The 18,981-nt window shown below is 47.2% G+C and overlaps 1 protein-coding gene across 2 annotated transcripts in view; it reads right to left on the bottom strand.

Annotated features, from left to right (window-relative positions):
* Positions 1 to 18,981, bottom strand: part of slc38a3b (solute carrier family 38 member 3b) — a 145,382-nt gene that overhangs the window by 45,595 nt on the left and 80,806 nt on the right. For both annotated transcript variants that reach the window (XM_060919294.1, XM_060919293.1), the window contains one exon: positions 14,496 to 14,577. In XM_060919294.1, the coding sequence (XP_060775277.1) occupies positions 14,496 to 14,577 (82 nt within the window). The remainder of the gene's footprint in view (positions 1 to 14,495; positions 14,578 to 18,981) is intronic.

The raw sequence follows: 18,981 nt of genomic DNA on the forward strand, positions 1-18,981 counted from the left end.
CGAAGATCTTCCCACTATTGTTTTATGCCTGGCAGGGACTGAATATCTTTTTTTACTCGACACCGGGGCTACCATGTCCTCAGTGGGGAGGGAATATGCGGGTCCTTTATCTACACGGTCTGTAAGCTCTGTGGGAATAGAAGGGGTTCCTTTCCATTCCAGTTGCACGCCCCCCCTTTCTGTTACTTGTGCCCTTGATCCTTTACTGAAGTTTTCTCACTCCTTTGTTTGCATGCCTGATTGCCCTTTTAACCTGCTTGGACGGGACCTCATGAGCCTCCTAGGGCTCTCTATTTCTTTTAGTGGCTCACACATGGTTGTTGACATACCAGACGACACTTCGTCGGCTGCTCTTGCCCTCACCTCCCTTTCTCTTCCCCATAACCTTCTCAATGCTGCTTGTGCCGTTACCCACCTCACACCCTCTCTTTCTGACCTTCCAGCTTCTCTTTGGGCGGAACATAAGGACGAGGTGGGCTTTGTTAACTGTACCCCTTACGAGGCGGTCATTAAACACTCTTCGCCAGTATATGTAAAACAGTACCCCCTTTCCCCAGCTAAACTGTCTGGCATTGATGATGTTCTGTGTTCTCTCCTAGAGCAAGGTGTGGTTGTTCCCTGTGTCAGCCCTTATAACACCCCAGTGAACCCGGTGCAGAAGCCCAACGGCACGTGGCGTTTCACCCAGGACTTGCGTAAGATTAATGAGTTAATTATCCCAGTCGCCCCATTAGTTCCAGACGTTCCCTCTCTTATGGCCTCGATTCCGTGTGAACATGCGTTTTTCTCTGTGATTGACCTCTGTTCTGCCTTTTTCAGCGTCCCTGTGGGCTGTGAGACACAGCCCCTGTTTGCTTTTACGCATAGGGGTAAGCAGTACACCTGGACCAGGTTACCTCAAGGGTATGTTGATTCTCCTGCGGTCTTCACAGCCGTGGTTAGGGACGCCTTGGCCGATTTGTGCCTCCCCTCGGGCTCCTCCGTGCTCCAATACGCGGATGATCTTCTGGTAACGGCGGAGGACGAGGACCTTTGCGCTAAAGCCACACTCGCTCTCCTCTCTCTTCTGGCGCAAGAAGGTTTCAAGGTCTCACGAACTAAGCTTCAGTTCTGCCTCCCCACTGTTCGATATCTGGGTCACGATCTCTCCCAGGGCTCCCGCAGGCTCAGCCCCGAGCGTGTGCAGGTCATCCTAGACACTCAGGTGCCTGCCACCAAACACGCCCTCATGGCTTTTCTGGGACTTATCAATTACTGCCGCCAGTGGATTCCTGACTGTTCCACCTATGACAAGTGTCTGCGCTCTGCAATTCTGCACTCGGACCCTTTGACTCAGCCCCTGGTGTGGTCTGATGAGATGCTGACGGCCTTCAGGGCCTTGAAACAGGCTTTATGCTCGGCCCCTGCTCTCGGACTTCCGAATTACCGTTTGCCGTTTCATTTATATGTGTGCAACCAGCAGGGAACTGCGTCTGGGGTTTTGGCGCAGGAGCACGGGGGGGGTATGCGGCCTTGTGCGTTCCTCTCTAAAACTCTTGATTCTGTGGCACAGGGTCTCCCTGCTTGCCTCAGGGCGGTGGCTGCATGTGCTGTCATGGTCACGGACGCTGAACGGCTGGTTTTGTCTCACCCGCTCGTTCTCCACACCTCACATGATGTAGTGCACGTTTTAAAGAACCTCAGTACCCAGCATGTATCTGCGCAGCGTCGCTCTGGATACGAGTCTATTCTTTTGGCCACCGAAAACCTTACTGTTAAGCCCTCCTCCTCCTTTGATTCTCTCGCGCACGCGCTTCAGCGCCTCCTCAATTCACAGGATGATTTTCTTCCTTCTGAAACACACGACTGCATTTCTAGCATTCTTTTCGAGACAAGTATCCGCCCCGACTTACGCTCCACCCCGTTACTTTCAGGTGATTCGCTGTTTGTGGACGGCTCGTGCTCACGCCCCTCTGACGGCGTTTTCGTGTGTGGTTATTCTGTGTGCCGCCTTCCTGATGAAACTGTTGAAGCTTTTTCTCTTCCTTTCTCCTCGGCTCAGGCTGCCGAACTATACGCTCTAACCCGTGCATGTGTTATTGCTCAGGACACAGACGTCACTATCTACACTGACTCACGTTACGCTTTCGGCGTTGCTCACGACTTTGGTCGGATTTGGGCTTCGCGTGGGTTCACCACTGCAGACGGTAAGCCCATTTCTCATTCTTCGCTTGTTACTGATCTTATTACAGCGTGTCTTCTCCCGCGCTCTTTAGCCATTGTTAAGACTCGTGCTCATTGTATTGGGGACTCTTTTGAGATCAGGGGAAACTCTCTCGCCGATCGCATTGCCAAAGCCGCGGCTGCCTCCGGTGTTTTTCCGCCTTCGCTTACTCTCTCCCTGGTCTCATCCAGCCGTATGATTAGTGCCGTTCTTCCGGACATTGACTTGATCTCCCTCCAGGCCTCCGCTTCGGCCTCAGACAACCATTTCTGGGACTCATGCGGCGCGCAGCCGTCTGACGGCGTTCGGATCGATGCTCAGGGCCGCCTTTGTTTGCCTAGACATTGCACTCCATTTCTCGTCCGCGAGTTTCATGGTCCCACTCACCGCGGACGAAGGGGGGTAGTGGAGGATTTATCCAAAATATTTTGCATCGACAAAATACACACCGATGTACATCACATTCTAGACAGATGTTTAACGTGCGCCCAGAATAATCCATCTAAACCAGGCGCGGTACATCAGCACCTTCCCATACCTGACACGCCGTTCCAGGAATGGCAGATTGACTTTACTCACATGCCAAAACAGGGCCCCTTTAAGTATCTCTTGGTCATGGTCGACAAATTTTCACGATGGGTGGAGGCTTTCCCTTGCGGGAAAGAAGACGCTCGCACGGCGGTAAACAAATTGACGCAAGAAATCATTCCGCGTTATGGTCTCCCGGTAGGGATAGACTCTGACAAAGGTACGCCGTTCACCTCTAAGGTGACACAAGAACTGTGTAAAGACTTAAAGATCCATTGGCGTTTCCACATCCCGTACCATCCGCAGTCCTCCGGCATTGTGGAGCGCGCAAACAGAACAATCAAGGGTAAGCTGCGTAAAGCCATGCAAGAAGCTGGTACTAAAAATTGGGTACAAGTTTTGCCTTTAGTTCTCGCTGACATGCGAATGACCGCTCAAGTGGCCCTCGACAACCTGTCTCCGTACGAGCTCGTGATGGGCCGGCCTTTTCCTACACCCTGGCGCAGAGGTGTGCAGGCTATAGGAACGAGTGATCTTGATGTACATCTCAGTGAGTACGCCGTGGGTCTCATGCGGGTGTTGGATGAGTACTGGACGAGACTAAATTCCAAAAAGCCTCCCATTCCTGAGGCACCCACTCACCCCTTTGAGGTAGGGGATAAAGTGTTGGTAAAGAAATTTGCGAAATTAGGCGCTCCTTTGGAGGAACCGCCCTACAGTGAACCCACGGATGTGCTCGCTGTAACTCGAACGGCTGTACTAACTGACCTTTTTCCACAGTGGATCCACGCCAGCCGAATCAAGAAGGCTCCAATAGTAAATTGAATCTATGATGATGATGTCTAATAGGTTTTTGTGTTACAGAAGGTTGTTGTGACAACAGCTGACGGCCTTTTCAGGGATCCTCTCCCCAGCATCTGGAATAATCCGGTTTCGGCTGATCTACAAAGAGGGGATGGTCGGTGAGTCCTGCAGACTTCTGGGCTAAAGAATCTGAAAGACACGTGAGCCTGGGCTACCTTCAACTATCTACATCCTGTGGACACAGAAAGAACAAAGTCAGTGACCAGTATGACTTTCCTTCTGGTATTGGTCTTAGTGCTTGGAGCAGGGAATCCCGCTCAAGCCAGCCACGAGGACAACGTTTTTTGGCAATTTGCCAACTGGACTGGCCCCATACATCTCTATGATTATTCCTGTACTGGTGATTGGTCTTCTCGTTTGCATATGTGGCCCTTTTCTGTTTCGTTGCTGTATGGATAGGATCTACAATATGATGGTTGCGCACTCTGGTTACACCCCTATGTCTGCCAATACATTAGAGTCTAAACTGTAGTTATACTCTGTAAACAAAGTATAAAAGAGGGGATTGTAAGATTGTATGTGTGTTCTCGTGCATAGCTGTACTGAACTTATGACCTGTTCACATCCTGGTAAACGTGCATAGCCGCGAGAACATACTCTTCTGCTCTTCTCTGTACCTTCTAGTTTCGCTGAAACCACATTCCTGGACCCTCCTGTTCTAGGGGGTGTACATTCTGCTCTTTCATGTATAATAAAAACGACTCCTTATCTGGCGAGTTCACCTTGTGCCCCCGGGCCCCTTACCTATCTTGTCACGAAAGCTTCTGATGTATATAAACCCTGCTCTTTTTGTGTATCACTGAGCAGTGCCTGAATAAACCAGATTGATTTCATTCGTGTGGTTTGTTTTCTCCCTGCTCCAGAGCGCTCTTACGTCAACGCATCTGAACTGAGACAGACACAGGTTCTAACAAATATCGATCATACTTTTTTTTTTTCCTGATTTGGGGTTATAAATATTCCATCACAGCTCCATCACATGCAATGAATCTTTAACTACACACAGGATATGTGGTCACTGACTATAACTGTGACAATATACTCTTCCTGGAAGATGAATCAATGGAAAATCCACTGGCGATGTTTGTTTTTTTCACTCTAATCAAATACACTGTACACTTAGGCTAGGATACATAATAAATTACGTTAGAAAGCTTTATTTGAAAAATACATGACTATTTATCTCAGTTCAGGACGAGGATTTTTTTAAGAACACTGAGTCACTTCATGTCTCACACATACTGAATCCCTATATTATCCACTATACCACTATAAATTTAGGACTAGTCTTTCGAAAGGCATTTCATTTGTGTTAATGCTGGTTTAATGGTGGTTTGTGTTTAGCTTTGTGTAGATATTAAAGAAGATACGTAGAACCTTTATTTTTAAATACATTTCTGAGTGGATAGGATCTCCACCCCTGACTCTCGTATGCTGTATAAATGGGAATAAAAAAATATACATACATATATATATATGTGGGTGCAATCAGTTAATTATTGAAATTAAGTGATCAATCTCATTAAATCAGTCTCATTAAATTTGAAGGTTAATAATTAAAATGAATCAATCCCATTGAATCGTTTACTTTGACTCATTTGAATTGAATCATACCATAGAATCAGTCTCATTTAGTGAATCGTTTAGTGAATCGTTCAATGAATCATTTAGTGAATCATACCAATGAATCATTTAGTGAATCATTTAGTGAATCACACCATTAATCCTGGTGCTTAATAATAAATTACCAAACAGCTAGATTATGGTATATTTCCAAATTATTACAATCACTTACCACATTCCATAACTTTTATATGCACCCTTTTGAATTCGAGGGAGATTGGGGACTTCATATATTGTTCACACAAATAAACACAGTTTGTTTAATAAATGAATTTATCATAACAAAGAAAAATAATAAATCAATATATACAAGCAGTGAGGTGTGTGTATATACATGTGTGGTGTGTGTGTGTATGGCCTAGCTTGTTGCTAGCTAAAACAAAAGAATGTTATCTAAATAGAACAAAGGATTAGCTCTGTTGCTAATGTGTGCTTGTGTGTGTGTGTGTGTGTGCGCGTGTGTGTGTGGGGGAAGGACTTGACCATGTGTTTAGCCTCGTGTAGCTAACTACACGTGGTGGAGGCCTAGATTAGCCTTGTGTTGCTAGTGTGTTTGTGAAAGGCCCTATGGCCTAGCTAAAGTGTGTTTGTTAGGCCTGGTGAGGCCTACTGAGCACGTGTTGCTAAAGACAAACGCTACGTTCACACTGCAAGGCTTAATGCTCAATTCCGATTTTTTTGTGAAATCCGATTTTTTTGTGAGGTCGTTCACATTAACAAATATATGCGACTTGTATGTGATCCTCAGTATGAACGAAAAGCGACCTAAAAGTGTTCCGCATGCGCACTGCAGGATACGACGACGTCACACGCAGTGAGCATGGCCAGTGTTTACGGAAGTAAAACCGCCCGGTTGCGGTATGACTCATCCAATCTAGCTTGAATAGCTGCATCCCCCCAAATGGAAATCAGCTCCCTAACCTCTGCGTCCTTCCATTGAGAAGATTCAGAACCTTCACAGCCCGAAGCGTCCCTCGCATTGATGTCATGCGCAGGGGCGCAGATACGTTTTTTGAACTGGGGGGGGACAAAGCTGCCAGCAAACCAACCCCAACCCCGATATGCCTGTCAAACTTGTTGTTAGTAACCATAGCAACCAAGCTCGAGCTCGCAACCTGTGCAGTCTGCGCAGCTCCACCAACTGAATATCAGTCTTTGTTTTGTTTTATGTGAGTTGTTGCAACTATGTATACACTGCCGTGCACCTCAATAAACCGAATGGTAATTAGTCTTTTGATTTTTCCGTGAGGTTTGCCTTATGCAAAGAAAGACAGCATAGACGTTTTTTCCTCCCTATAAGTAGGGGGGACCGAACGAGGTGAATTTAAATATGACTCGTCCCACCCTCTATCTGCGCCCGTGATTATGCGCCATGTTGTTGTAACTTTTTTGAGAGACCCGCCGCCTACTTCAGCGCAGAATAGTGATGTTTGTGGCTTGTTGATGACGTGTAAGTCGGATGAATGCGACCTGGCGGTTCAGACTGAAGTCGCATATGAAAAGAGCAGATAGGAATCGGAATTAGCACCACATATCCAAACGGCCTGGGTCGGATTTGAAAAAATCGGATCTGTGTCGTTCATATTGTCAATAAAAGATCGGATACAGGTCACATATGGGCGAAAAGATCGGATTTGAGTCACTTCAGCCTGCAGTGTGAACGTAGCCAAAGGGAAGCTATCTAAAGTGTATCAGGCCTGGTCAGGCCTGTTGAGCACGTGTTCTCAGTAACAAAAGATTCCACACTCATAACATTACCAAACTCACTGAAACCTTGATAAGGTCAAAATATATGATAAGGAAATTAAAGTGTTAGTCAGAGAGGAGCATGTGCAGCCTATCTATTAAACAATTGAGAGAACATAGAACCAAAATAAATCAACACGCTGCGTGTCTAACAGTGTAACAGATAAACCTGGGTTTAAATTCACACTATTTCAAATAAAAGCAAATTCCTAAGACTATCCTAATTATGCCCAAATGCCAAAATCTTACTTAATTCTGCCTTTAGCAAGATATGAAGAACTATTCGCCGGTGTAGTTTCGGGCCTCGCCGTGGGAGCACGTGAGCCGCTCGTGATGGAGGCGTAGAAAACTTTCGGGTTCAGCAGAGCACTTGGGTGGTTCCCGTGGAAAGCAGAGGATTCTTGGTCCGAACCTCAGCTTTCGTGAGGAAAAGTCTCTGATCAGAATAAGATGCACAGAGCTTTTGAGTTAAAAAGGATTCAATCGCTTCTTAACTTTTAACTGCCTGGGCTGCAGTCGTGACGTCACTTCTAATACAAGTAAACCGGTTGTAACTCAGGTTGAGTTTAAAGATCGCGCGACTCTAGAGTTTACCTTTGCCAAGGGTAAGAAAGAAAATTGCGCTGAGTGATGGATCTTGCAAGAAAGAAGACGTCTTTTTGGGTGGAGACCATCTCTTTTGTGCGTCTAGCTTCCTTGAAAACCGGACGCGAGAGACAAAGATGGAAGCGTTGTCCCATTGTTTTATGCTTCCTTGTATGATGACGTAGATGATCCCGCCCCGGCGTGACGTAGGTCAACGCGGAAGTAGGCTGATGGGAAATGTAGTTTCTTAAAGAGACAAAATGGCGGCATGATACCTACATATATATATTTGAGAGTTCAAATCGACTGCAAAGTTGGCATTCGAGCTGCCCCACTGAGCCAGCCAGCCCTGAGTGTGTGACATCACAGCGGTAACCGGTTTTAAGGCTGAGGCCTTTGAAAGCTATAGACCAAAGCCAGACTCGGCAGGCGAGAGTGGTTGCAATGGTCTCTTTGTTCGGATTTATTGGAGATTCTTCGGATTCCTCAGATAGTAATACATCTGACTGTGATAGTCCTGAAATTGGAGCATGTGTACATGCTACTGCTATACACATAGAACCTATCAGTTCGAACCATCGGAAAGTGAATCTGATAGTAACACGTTGGCCACGGAGGCCCCCACTTTACGAAATAAAGCCAGAGAACAAAGCTGTCTAGAGAATTGGATGGAATTGAGTTGACAATCTCATGTGACTCTCATTAAAACAGGATAGGTGTTATAACTTATGCAACATACATGTACATGCATACATTTTCACTGATAGTACATAAAAGGCTAATTAAATAATCAGATGAACTGAGACAATCACATTCTGAAGCAAATTAAATAATTTTATACCGGTAACTTAAACACACAATACAAGTTACATGTATTAATCTAAATGCAGGTAAACAACGAGTGTTGTTGTTGTTATGATGTAACCAAATGAGAGTCGCATCTTACCTGTCTGTGTTCTCGCTTCTTGAAGGCCAATCTTGTGGCCAATTGTGTTGAAACAATCTGACTTTCAGTTCTTCGTTCAGTTCTTCATTCATTCGCTTCTTCCACATAAGGGTGAGATATTGCTGCCAAGGCAAACATATACAGCGGGGGGGGGAAGCATATCCAGCAGAGAAATCAGACGACTGGTCCACTCATTCTCCATTTTCTCCATACTGAGTACTCCACCATTACTGCTCGGCTCACAATCTGGGAGAACTGGTGCAACTGAGCTTACTTTCTGTTTCTTGTAGTTTTCTTTTCCTTTAATTGTTGATACTGCACCCTCTTTCCATATGGGCTTATAGCCAACGCTTCTCAACAGATCAGAGGTCTCGTACGAGTCTTCAGTAAAACGTGCCAGTGAATTTCTCGCAAAACGTGTCCAAATCTTTGCAGTTTGAACATTCTTGGGCCAGAAATGCAACATAAATCTACCTTCTGTCGTGTTGCTGCACCTGCCAGCAACACATGTACATGGCATGGCGATAAATTAGCTTAAAATGGAGGATCGGAGTTGCAGTTAGCTCTGTGTTTTAGCATAGTGGAAATGGCGATGAGACCGATAGCCTTCCTACTGTGACGTCACAGATGCCAAGGTCATTCACTCAGACCGCTACTTATATGAATCATTTTAATCGTAAAAATTACTATATTAGATTTATTGTTAATGCTTAAAACTATTCCTGTGCCATTCTTGAGGTCTCAAGGCATTTATAAACGAAAGTGAGGCCATGGTTCTGCGTATCTGCTTTAAAGTCAGATGTTCAGGAGGTAAATAATTTTGTATGCGGTGCCTTGCAAAAGTATTCATCCCCCTTGGTGTTAGTCCTGTTTTGTTTCATTACAAGCTGAATTAAAATGGATTTTTGGAGGGTTAGCACCATTTGACAAAGGCAATGAGGGTGGACAACAACAACAACAGCCAAGCCCCAGTCAGTATTAGTGTCAACAATAGCTGCATCAAAACCGTTGACCTATCTCAGCAGCACGGTAGCCAACGATGGCAAAGTAGAGCCTGATGTCAACTGCAGAATTGGTAAAGTAGCTACAGTATTTAAACGAATGAACACCATTTGGACAGCAAACACCATAGACTGGGACACAAAACTCAGACTCTACAACAGCATAGTTATCTCCACAGCTATCTATGCCAGTGAGACCTGGAAACATACAGCCTGTGTAAGCAAAAAGCTGGATGTCTTTCACCAAAGAAGCCTGAGGAAGGTCCTAAAAGTGAGATGGCAGGACCATGTTACAAATGAGGAAATATAGCGGAGGGCCAGATCACGACCTTTGAGTGAAACTGTTGCTGAAAGAAGACTACGGCTCGCAGGCCATATCTTACTCCTGCCAGACCACCGCCATGCAAAAACAGCCATAACATGGACACCACCAGTCAGAAAGAGAAGGAAGGGAAGGCCAAAGATCACATGGAGAAGGATTTTCCAGGAGGACCTAAAGAGAATGAACATCCCCTGGGAGAAGGCTGATGAAGCTGCAGCTGACAAATTCAAGTGGCGGAAACTTGCTGCCCAATGTGCCAATAGGCACAGGAGGATCTAAGTCTAAGTAAGTAAGCACCATTTGATTTACACCAGCGGTCCCCAACCTTTTTTGCAGCACGGACCAGTTTGATGTCAGACAGTATTTTCATGGACCAGCCTTTAAGGTGTGGTGGATAAACTGTGGTATTTTCTAAATATAGTAATAAATGTGAATCCACTGTGTACTCGTATGCAACTTTATTAGCAGCATCCTCGTAACATCACGTCAGCAACATAACATGAGTAATGTCCTCTCTCCAACATTCTTGGTCGCTGAGATAAGCGTCTTGACATGCGTCAAGAGCAGAGCATGTGAGCGGAGCGGACGAATTTTGAAAAGAGCGCGGAGCGGGATTTTTTTTTTTTCAAGGATGGGAAGGATGGAACGAGGCAATGGCCCGCTCCAGTTTCGCCCCATTACCGCTCACATCACGAGTCTGAAGCATGCCCAACGTGGCTCAGAATGAACGACAGCGGTGTTTGTTTGCCACCTGTGCTCCGCCTGCTCATGATGCATTTAGAGGCGGCTCGGAAAAACGCGTTTCCACGTGTTAAAAATTAATTAAGTGGTTGTAATGGCTGTAAAAAGTGCAGGGGACAGAGGGCAGAGATACGGGAAGTGCTCCGCGTCCGCTACGCGCATGCGTGCACATATTTTTTGAGCAAGCGTGGAGTGGAGCGGGATGCAATCTTGGTGGAGCGCTGAGCGGTAACGGGTGAAGCGGCATGGTGCGACGTTGAGCGGAGAGCGAGCGGAGCGACCACCTCCGTGAGCGAGGACCGAAATTCTCGCCGCTCCACTCCGCTCACATGCTCTAGTCAAGCGTGAGTTATAGACGGATGTAACGGAGAGAATCCGGTCATTTTTCAAAATCAAACATCGTTCAGACTCAGATAATGAATGAAACGGAAATAGTGCAGGTTATTTATTCTTTCTGTGTGGCCCGGTACCAAATGACCCACGGACCGGTATCGGTCCGCGGCCCGGGGGTTGGGGGCCGCTGATTTACACAACATGCCTACCACTTGAAAGGTGCACATTGTTTTTTTATTGTGACACAAACAATAATTAAGATGAACAAACAGAAATCTGGAGTGTGTATAAGTATTCACTCCCTTTTGTATGAAACCCCTAAATAAGAGCTGGTCCAACCAATTCACTTCATAAGTCACATAATTAGTTGATTAAGATCCACCTGTGTGCAATCAAAGTGTCACATGACCTGTCACATGATGTCTGTATAAATCAACCTGTTCTGGAAGGACCCTGACTCTGCAACACTACCAAGCAAGCAACATGAAATCCAAGGAGCCTCCAAACAGGTCAGAGACAAAGTTGTGGAGAAGTACCGTATAGATCAGGGTTGGGTTATAAAAAATATCCCAAACTTTGAATATCCCAGGGAGCACCATTAAATCCATTATAGCAAAATGGAAAGAATATGGCACCACTACAAACCTGATGAGAGAAGGCCGCTCACCAAAACACACAGACCGGGCAAGGAGGGCATTAATCAGAGATGCAACAAAGACACCAAAGATAACACTGAAGAAGCTGCAAAGATCCACAGCAGATATGAGAGAATCTGTCCATAGGACCACTTTAAGCTATACACCCCACAGAGTGGGGCTTTATGGAAGAGTGGCCAGAAAAAAGCCATTGCTAAAGAAATCATGTTTGGAGTTTGCCCAACAGCATGCGGCAGACTTCCCAAACACATAGAAGAAGATTCTTTGGTCAAATGAGACAAAAATTGATCTTTTTGGCCATCATGGGAAATGCCATGTGTGGCGCAAACCCAACACGCTGAGAACACCATTCCTACAACGAAGCATGGTGGTGGCAGCATCATGCTGTGGGGATGTTTTTCATCTACAGCAGGGGTGTCCAAACTGATCCATAAAGGGCCGTGTGGCTGCAGGTTTTCATTCCAGCCATGCAGCAGCACACCTGACTTGGCTCATTCAATCAACTGAACTGTCTTCACACAGTCAAATACTTGCAGCCACACCCATCCTTGATTAAAGGGTGGGTGTGTCAGTTGATTGAACAAGCCAAATCAGGTGTGCTGCTGCATGGCTGGAATGAAAACCTGCAGCCACACGGCCCTTTATGGATCAGTTTGGACACCCCTGATCTACAGGGAGAGGAAAGCTGGTCAGGACTGAAGGAAAGATGGATGGCACTAAATACAGGGCAATTCTGGAGGAAAACCTGTTTGAGTCAGCCAGAGGTTTCAGATTGGGACGAAGGTTCACGGTCCAGCAGGACAATGACCCTAAACATACTGCTAAAGCTACACTGGAGTGGTTTAAAGGGAAACATTTAAATGTCTTGGAATGGCCTCATCAAAGCCCAGACCTCAATCCAATTGAGAATCTGTGGCATAACTTGAAGATTGCTGTCCACCAACACAACCCATCTAACTTGAAGGAGTTGGAGCAGTTTTGCCTTGAGGAATGGGCAAAAATCCCAGTGGCTAGATGTGCTAAGCTAATAGAGACATATCCCAAGAGACGTACAGCTGTAATTGTAGCAAAAGGTGGCTCTATAAAGTATTGACTTTGGGGGGGTGCATACTCCAGATTTCTGTTTGTTCATCTTAATTATTGTTTGTGTCACAATAAAAAACAATGTGCACCTTTACAGTGGTCGGCATGTTGTGTAAATCAAATGGTGCTAACCCTCCAAAAATCCATTTTAACTCCAGCTTGAAATGCAACAAAACAGGACAAACACCAAGGGAGATGAATACTTTTGCAAGGCACTGTAGTCTGCTTAGTGGTGTCTCATAAAAATAAATGTGATGCCTAATTGTTTATTGTATTTAAATATGTATATTTTAGACAAAAGTGTTATTAGGCGCATACAGTTCTAAAAATTAAAACAAAGGTAACATGAAGGACAGACTAGATAAGGATATGCTAGATAAGGAAACGCCACACTCATGCTGTCATATCAAACGTCAAAGAAAATCCAAACTTCATCAATTTCATTATGTTTTTGAGGGACATATTTTGTCCTCATATGACCTTTGCTAGCATGCTTGGTGAATATGTCAAAAACATGGATGTCTACAGAGGGAAATCAGCTGACTACAGCTCCAGGACAGCATGCGATTTTAGCTTTGAAAAAAGAGAAGGGGTTAGGAAATGGTCACACTTCTTAGTCATGTTACTGTTATGACAGCAACTGTTGTTATGGTTGCTGTCATCAGGAGTGTGTCAGAGGAGTGGTGAGAACGTGCCAATCAGGTGCTGAGCTTCAAATAACTGTCCAATTCCAGTTCCATATTCTTGCCACACCTCCTGTTCCTACTTGTTAAAGATTTTTGAGTGTGAACCATGACAGATCACAGGCGTGTACCCTTAGCAGTACCAAGGGCAAAAAGAAAGTTAATGCCTTACTGAATAAAAATAAAAATTCACACCTCACATAACAAGCACTTAAGGTCAGAACAACTTACTAGATAACTCTCAGAACTGGGAATTTACTCATTACTCATTACTTGACATAGCGTATTAACAGACTTTAGGGGACTGATATACAGTTTATATGACACCTGACCATTACACCCATATGTGGGCCTTCCTCAAACTGTTCCCACACAGTGCATAAAGGTGTCCTAGCTCCTAATCTGAGCAGTGTTTAGTATTGACCTCTCATCTCATCTCATTATCTCTAGCCGCTTTATCCTGTTCTACAGGGTCGCAGGCAAGCTGGAGCCTATCCCAGCTGACTACGGGCGAAAGGCGGGGTACACCCTGGACAAGTCGCCAGGTCATCACAGGGCTTAGTATTGGCATATCTGTGTAAATTAGAAACAAATGCTTATGATAGATGAGACTGAAACACTAATGTAAGCTAAATCATATGATCTAGTTTACCAAGTTCGAGAAGAGCATGTCAGACTACATTGGGATTAGATTTACAACCCCAATTCCAAAAAAGTTGGGGCACTGTGTCAAACAAATAAAAACAGAATGTGAAGATCTGCAAATCTCGGAAACCCTTTATTTCAATTAAAATAGTACAAAGACAACATAGTAAATTTTATTAGTTTTTGAAAAATATATGCTCGTTTTAAATTTGGTGTCAGCAACATGTTTCATAGCACTGCAACATGCAAACCATAGCATTCTGTTTTTATTTACAGCTTGCACAGTGTCCCAACTTTTTTGGAAATGTGGTTGTCGATTCTATAGAGCGGTAAATCACCCAGCTTGGAGCAGAACTGGACAACCATGCCATATATACACCAGGTGTATGCTGTCGTTTTAATTTTTTAAATTCATCAACGCACCTTAAGCATGCTCCACCATTACACCACAAGCTCCAGTCACCTTGACTTACTACTAAGTGTTCACAGACATATTTCTTTAACCAAGCCTCAATCAAGGCTTGACAATCACTTACCCAGAGTCGGCCTCTACTCTTAAGAAGGCCTGGATGACGAGAGGAAACTCAGACTTGACAATGAACAGGTAGCTGGACATAGCTGTGAAGTATAAAATAAACAGGTCAGAGTTTGGAATATGCAGCTCAAGCCTCAACACCAGGTATTGCCCGAATGCCTGATTTGCCCGACCAAGACACTCAGGCATTAATATTTTAGTGAGTTAGGCCCATTCGGGCATACCTATGGTCGGTTTCTTTAAGCACAAAAATTATTTTCGAGCGAGCACATTACAAAAAACAAGACGCATTAACCAGCATCCTCGCCTCCCCTGAGATCACCGTTTTGTTTTTTTCTTCCTGATTTGTAACGGCAATTCTGATTGACTTGCGTGCGCATTTGTGCTTTTCATCACTATGAGCGGTCACTGGTGCCCTCGACGTTTTCCTGGGTTGATTTCAGGACGTACATAATGTGTATGTAAGAAAGCTAATGGTAAGTACACTGAACAAAAATATAAACACAGCGGTCCATATTTTATGAAATACAAATGTTCAGATAGAAATTCATTTTCATTTTTATTTTCTATGTGCCCGAGCCCAGTCCAGACGAGAACGTCGTCGCCCAGCAGTCAGGTCCAATCCTCGATGAGGTCTACGTGCATGGAGGCCAGCTTCTCTGAGTCGGTTTCTCACAGTTTGACTGCTGACCCTGCGATTGTGTCTCCCCATGGTCTCATCTGCGGTCCGTGTTGCAGTCCGGCACCGATCACGCAGGTGGGTCAGACGGATATGCCGGTCTTGTGCTGGAGTGGTGACACGTGGCCTGCATGCATGTGGCATGTTGTCTGTGGTGCCATGCTGCTGAAATCGTCGTCGGAGGCGGACTATCGGGGAATTATGCACCCCCAATAGACACCCTACAGCTCTGATGGACATTCCAGCCTGCAGCATGCCAATGGCTCGTTCCCGGTTAATTCTGGTCATCTGTGATTGTAGACTTCCCTAGGTGTGGGTGGAGCACAGAGGACGGCAGGACAGAGATCAGGTTCAACAAACAGTTTAATTGTTTCCACTTTTCAGGGGACACAAGAGGTTTTACCCAGACACACGCACACACACACATCAGGTGTCTGGTTCGGGAGAGATCTCCTCTGCTCTCGCTCTCCCTCCCTAAATAGGGCGCGGTCCCTGGGAAGACACACAAACAGGTTAATTGCTCTCAGGTGAAGTGAATCTGCCACTTACCTTCCCCGACTCCGCCCTCCTGTCACAGACCGGTGCTTGACCACGCCCCCGCTGCCACATACCCCCACCGCCCGACTCAGGCCGGGCAGCCGTCCGGCCCGCAGCCGACTCCCCCCCCCCTTGACGGGAGAGGAAGTCCGCCACGACCATCTGCGCCCCCGGCCTGTGGACCACCTTGAAATTAAAGGGTTGGAGCGCCAGATACCAACGGGTGATCCGCGCGTTGGCATCTTTCATGCGGTGGAGCCACTGGAGGGGCGCGTGGTCCGAACAGAGGGTGAAAGAGCGCCCCAGCAGGTAGTACCGGAGGGCGAGGACCGCCCATTTGATCGCCAGGCACTCCTTCTCAATCGTGCTGTAGCGCCCCTCACGCACTGACAGCTTCCGGCTGATGTATAGGACCGGGCGATCCTCCCCCTCCACCTGCTGGGACAAAACGGCCCCCAGCCCTCTGTCCGACGCATCCGTCTGTAACATAAAAGGGAGAGAGAAGTCAGGGGAGTGTAAAAGTGGCCCCCCACACAGTGCAGCCTTTACCTCAGAGAAAGCCCGCTGGCACTGCTCCGTCCACTGGACCGGATCTGGCGCCCCCTTTTTAGTGAGGTCAGTCAGCGGGCTGGTGACGTCCGAATAATTAGGTATAAACCTACGATAGTAGCCAGCCAGCCCCAGGAACTGTCTCACCCCCTTTTTGGTCTTGGGCCTCGGGCAGGCCGCAATCGCTGCCGTCTTATTAATCTGGGGACGCACCTGCCCGTTGCCCAAGTGGAAGCCCAGATACCGTACTTCCACCCGCCCAATCGCACACTTCTTTGGGTTGGCCGTGAGTCCCGCCCGTCTCAGCGACCTAAGGACGGCCCTCAGGTGTTGCAGGTGCCGCTGCCAGTCGTTACTATAAACGATAATGTCGTCCAGGTAGGCGGCCGCATAGGTGGCGTGGGGCCGGAGGACCCGGTCCATCAGCCGCTGAAACGTAGCGGGCGCCCCAAACAGCCCAAACGGAAGTGTGACGAACTGGTGTAAGCCGAATGGTGTGGAAAAGGCCGTTTTCTCCCGGGATAATGGAGTCAAGGGGATCTGCCAATATCCCTTCGTTAAATCCAGTGTCGAGTAAAAGCGAGCCGTGCCTAGTCGATCGAGCAGCTCATCAATGCGAGGCATTGGGTACGCGTCGAATTTAGACACCGCGTTGACTTTTCTATAGTCCACACAGAACCGGACCGAGCCGTCGGCCTTGGGAACCAAGACCACCGGGCTGCTCCAGTCGCTGTGGGACTCCTCGACGATGCCCATTTCGAGCATGGCCTGAAGTTCTTCCCGAACCACCTTTTTTTTGTGTTCGGGTAGTCTATAAGGGCGGCTACGCACTACCACCCCCGGGGGTGTCTCTATGTGGTGTTCTATGAGGTTAGTGCGACCGGGCAGGGGCGAGAACACATCCGAAAACTCGGCCTGCAACTGGGCGACCTCCGTGAGTTGGGTCGGGGAGAGGTGGTCTCCACAGGGGACCGGAGAGGTACATGATGCCAAATTCCCTTTTTGAACCTCCGGCCCCAGCTCCGCCTTCTCCGGAACTACCGACACCAACGCCACGGGGACCTCCTCGTTCCAGAGTTTGAGCAGATTGAGGTGGTAAATCTGTAGCGCCCCACCCCTGTCTGTTCGCCTCACCTCATAGTCGACATCCCCGACTCGCCGTGTGACCTCAAAGGGTCCTTGCCACTTGGCGATTAATTTGGAGCTCGACGTGGGCAAGAGTACGAGTACTTTATCTCCCGGTGTGAACTCTCTAAGGCGCGTACCCTTGTTGTACAGGCGGGCTTGCCGTTCCTGGGCCTGCCGCAAATTCTCCTGAGTTAGGTGGGTGAGCGTGTGGAGTTTTGCGCGCAGGTCCATAACGTACTGAATTTCATTCTTACTCTGTGAAGGTCCCTCCTCCCAATTTTCCCGCAGCACGTCTAGGATGCCGCGCGGCTTACGCCCATATAATAATTCGAACGGGGAGAACCCCGTGGAGGCTTGAGGGACCTCTCGCACTGAGAACAGCAAGGGTTCGAGCCACTTATCCCAATTACGTGCGTCCTCACTTACGAATTTTTTAATGATATTTTTGAGGGTGCGGTTGAACCGTTCTACTAAACCGTCCGTTTGTGGGTGATATACACTGGTGCGGATCGGCTTAATCCCCAATAACCCATACAGTTCGCGTAGTGTTCGTGACATAAACGTAGTGCCTTGATCAGTCAGAATCTCTTTCGGGATTCCAACTCGGGAGATGACGCGGAAGAGTGCCTCTGCAATACTGCGTGCTGAGATATTGCGCAGAGGCACTGCTTCCGGGTATCGCGTTGCATAGTCCACTAGAACTAATATAAAGCGGTACCCTCGTGCTGACCGATCTAATGGCCCGACGAGATCCATCCCAATTCTTTCAAACGGGGTCTCGATTAACGGTAGAGGGCGCAACGGCGCTTTTGGAATGGCCGCTGGATTTACTAACTGGCATTCGCGGCATGCCGTACACCACCTACGGACATCGCCGCGAATCCCCGGCCAATAGAATCGGGCCATTATTCGGGCTAGTGTTTTATCCTGCCCTAAGTGTCCAGCCATGGGATTAAAGTGAGCCGCCTGGAATACTAATTCCCGGCGGCTCTTTGGAATCAAAAGCTGCGTGACTCGCTCTTTAGTTTGAGTGTCCTGCGTCACTCGGTATAATCTATCCTTCATAATCGCGAAGTAGGGGAAGGACGGGGTGGCGTTCGGCTGGAGCGTTTGACCATCGATTACTCTCACTTGGTCAAACGCATGCCGCAGAGTCTCGTCTCGCGACTGCTCCAATGGGAAATCCGCGAGGGATTCCCCAATAGAGAGAGGAGGAGCCGGTGGCTCCTCACCCTGACGCGGAGATGACGTAGACGGCTCCGCGACAGCTGCTCCCGCCAAAACGACACCGGGACCTCCCCCTGTCAACTGGCAGGACCCACTCTCTACTAGGCGCGTCATTAAACCCCGAAATCCCGGCCAATCAGTCCCCAAAATTAACGAGTGGGTAAGGCGAGGATTAACCGCCGCCTTCACTATAAATTTTTCCCCTCTGAAAATAATGTGGACCGACACCAAAGGGTAGCTGTGAACATCCCCGTGCACACACAAAACCTTCACCCCTTGTGCTCCCCCCAATGCCTCGTTTTGAACCAGGCTTTGGCGAATTGAGGTCTGATTACAACCAGAATCCACCAATGCCTGATATGTAGCC

Source organism: Neoarius graeffei, chromosome 4, assembly GCF_027579695.1.
Source record: "Neoarius graeffei isolate fNeoGra1 chromosome 4, fNeoGra1.pri, whole genome shotgun sequence".
In the NCBI taxonomy this organism is placed as follows: domain Eukaryota; kingdom Metazoa; phylum Chordata; class Actinopteri; order Siluriformes; family Ariidae; genus Neoarius; species Neoarius graeffei.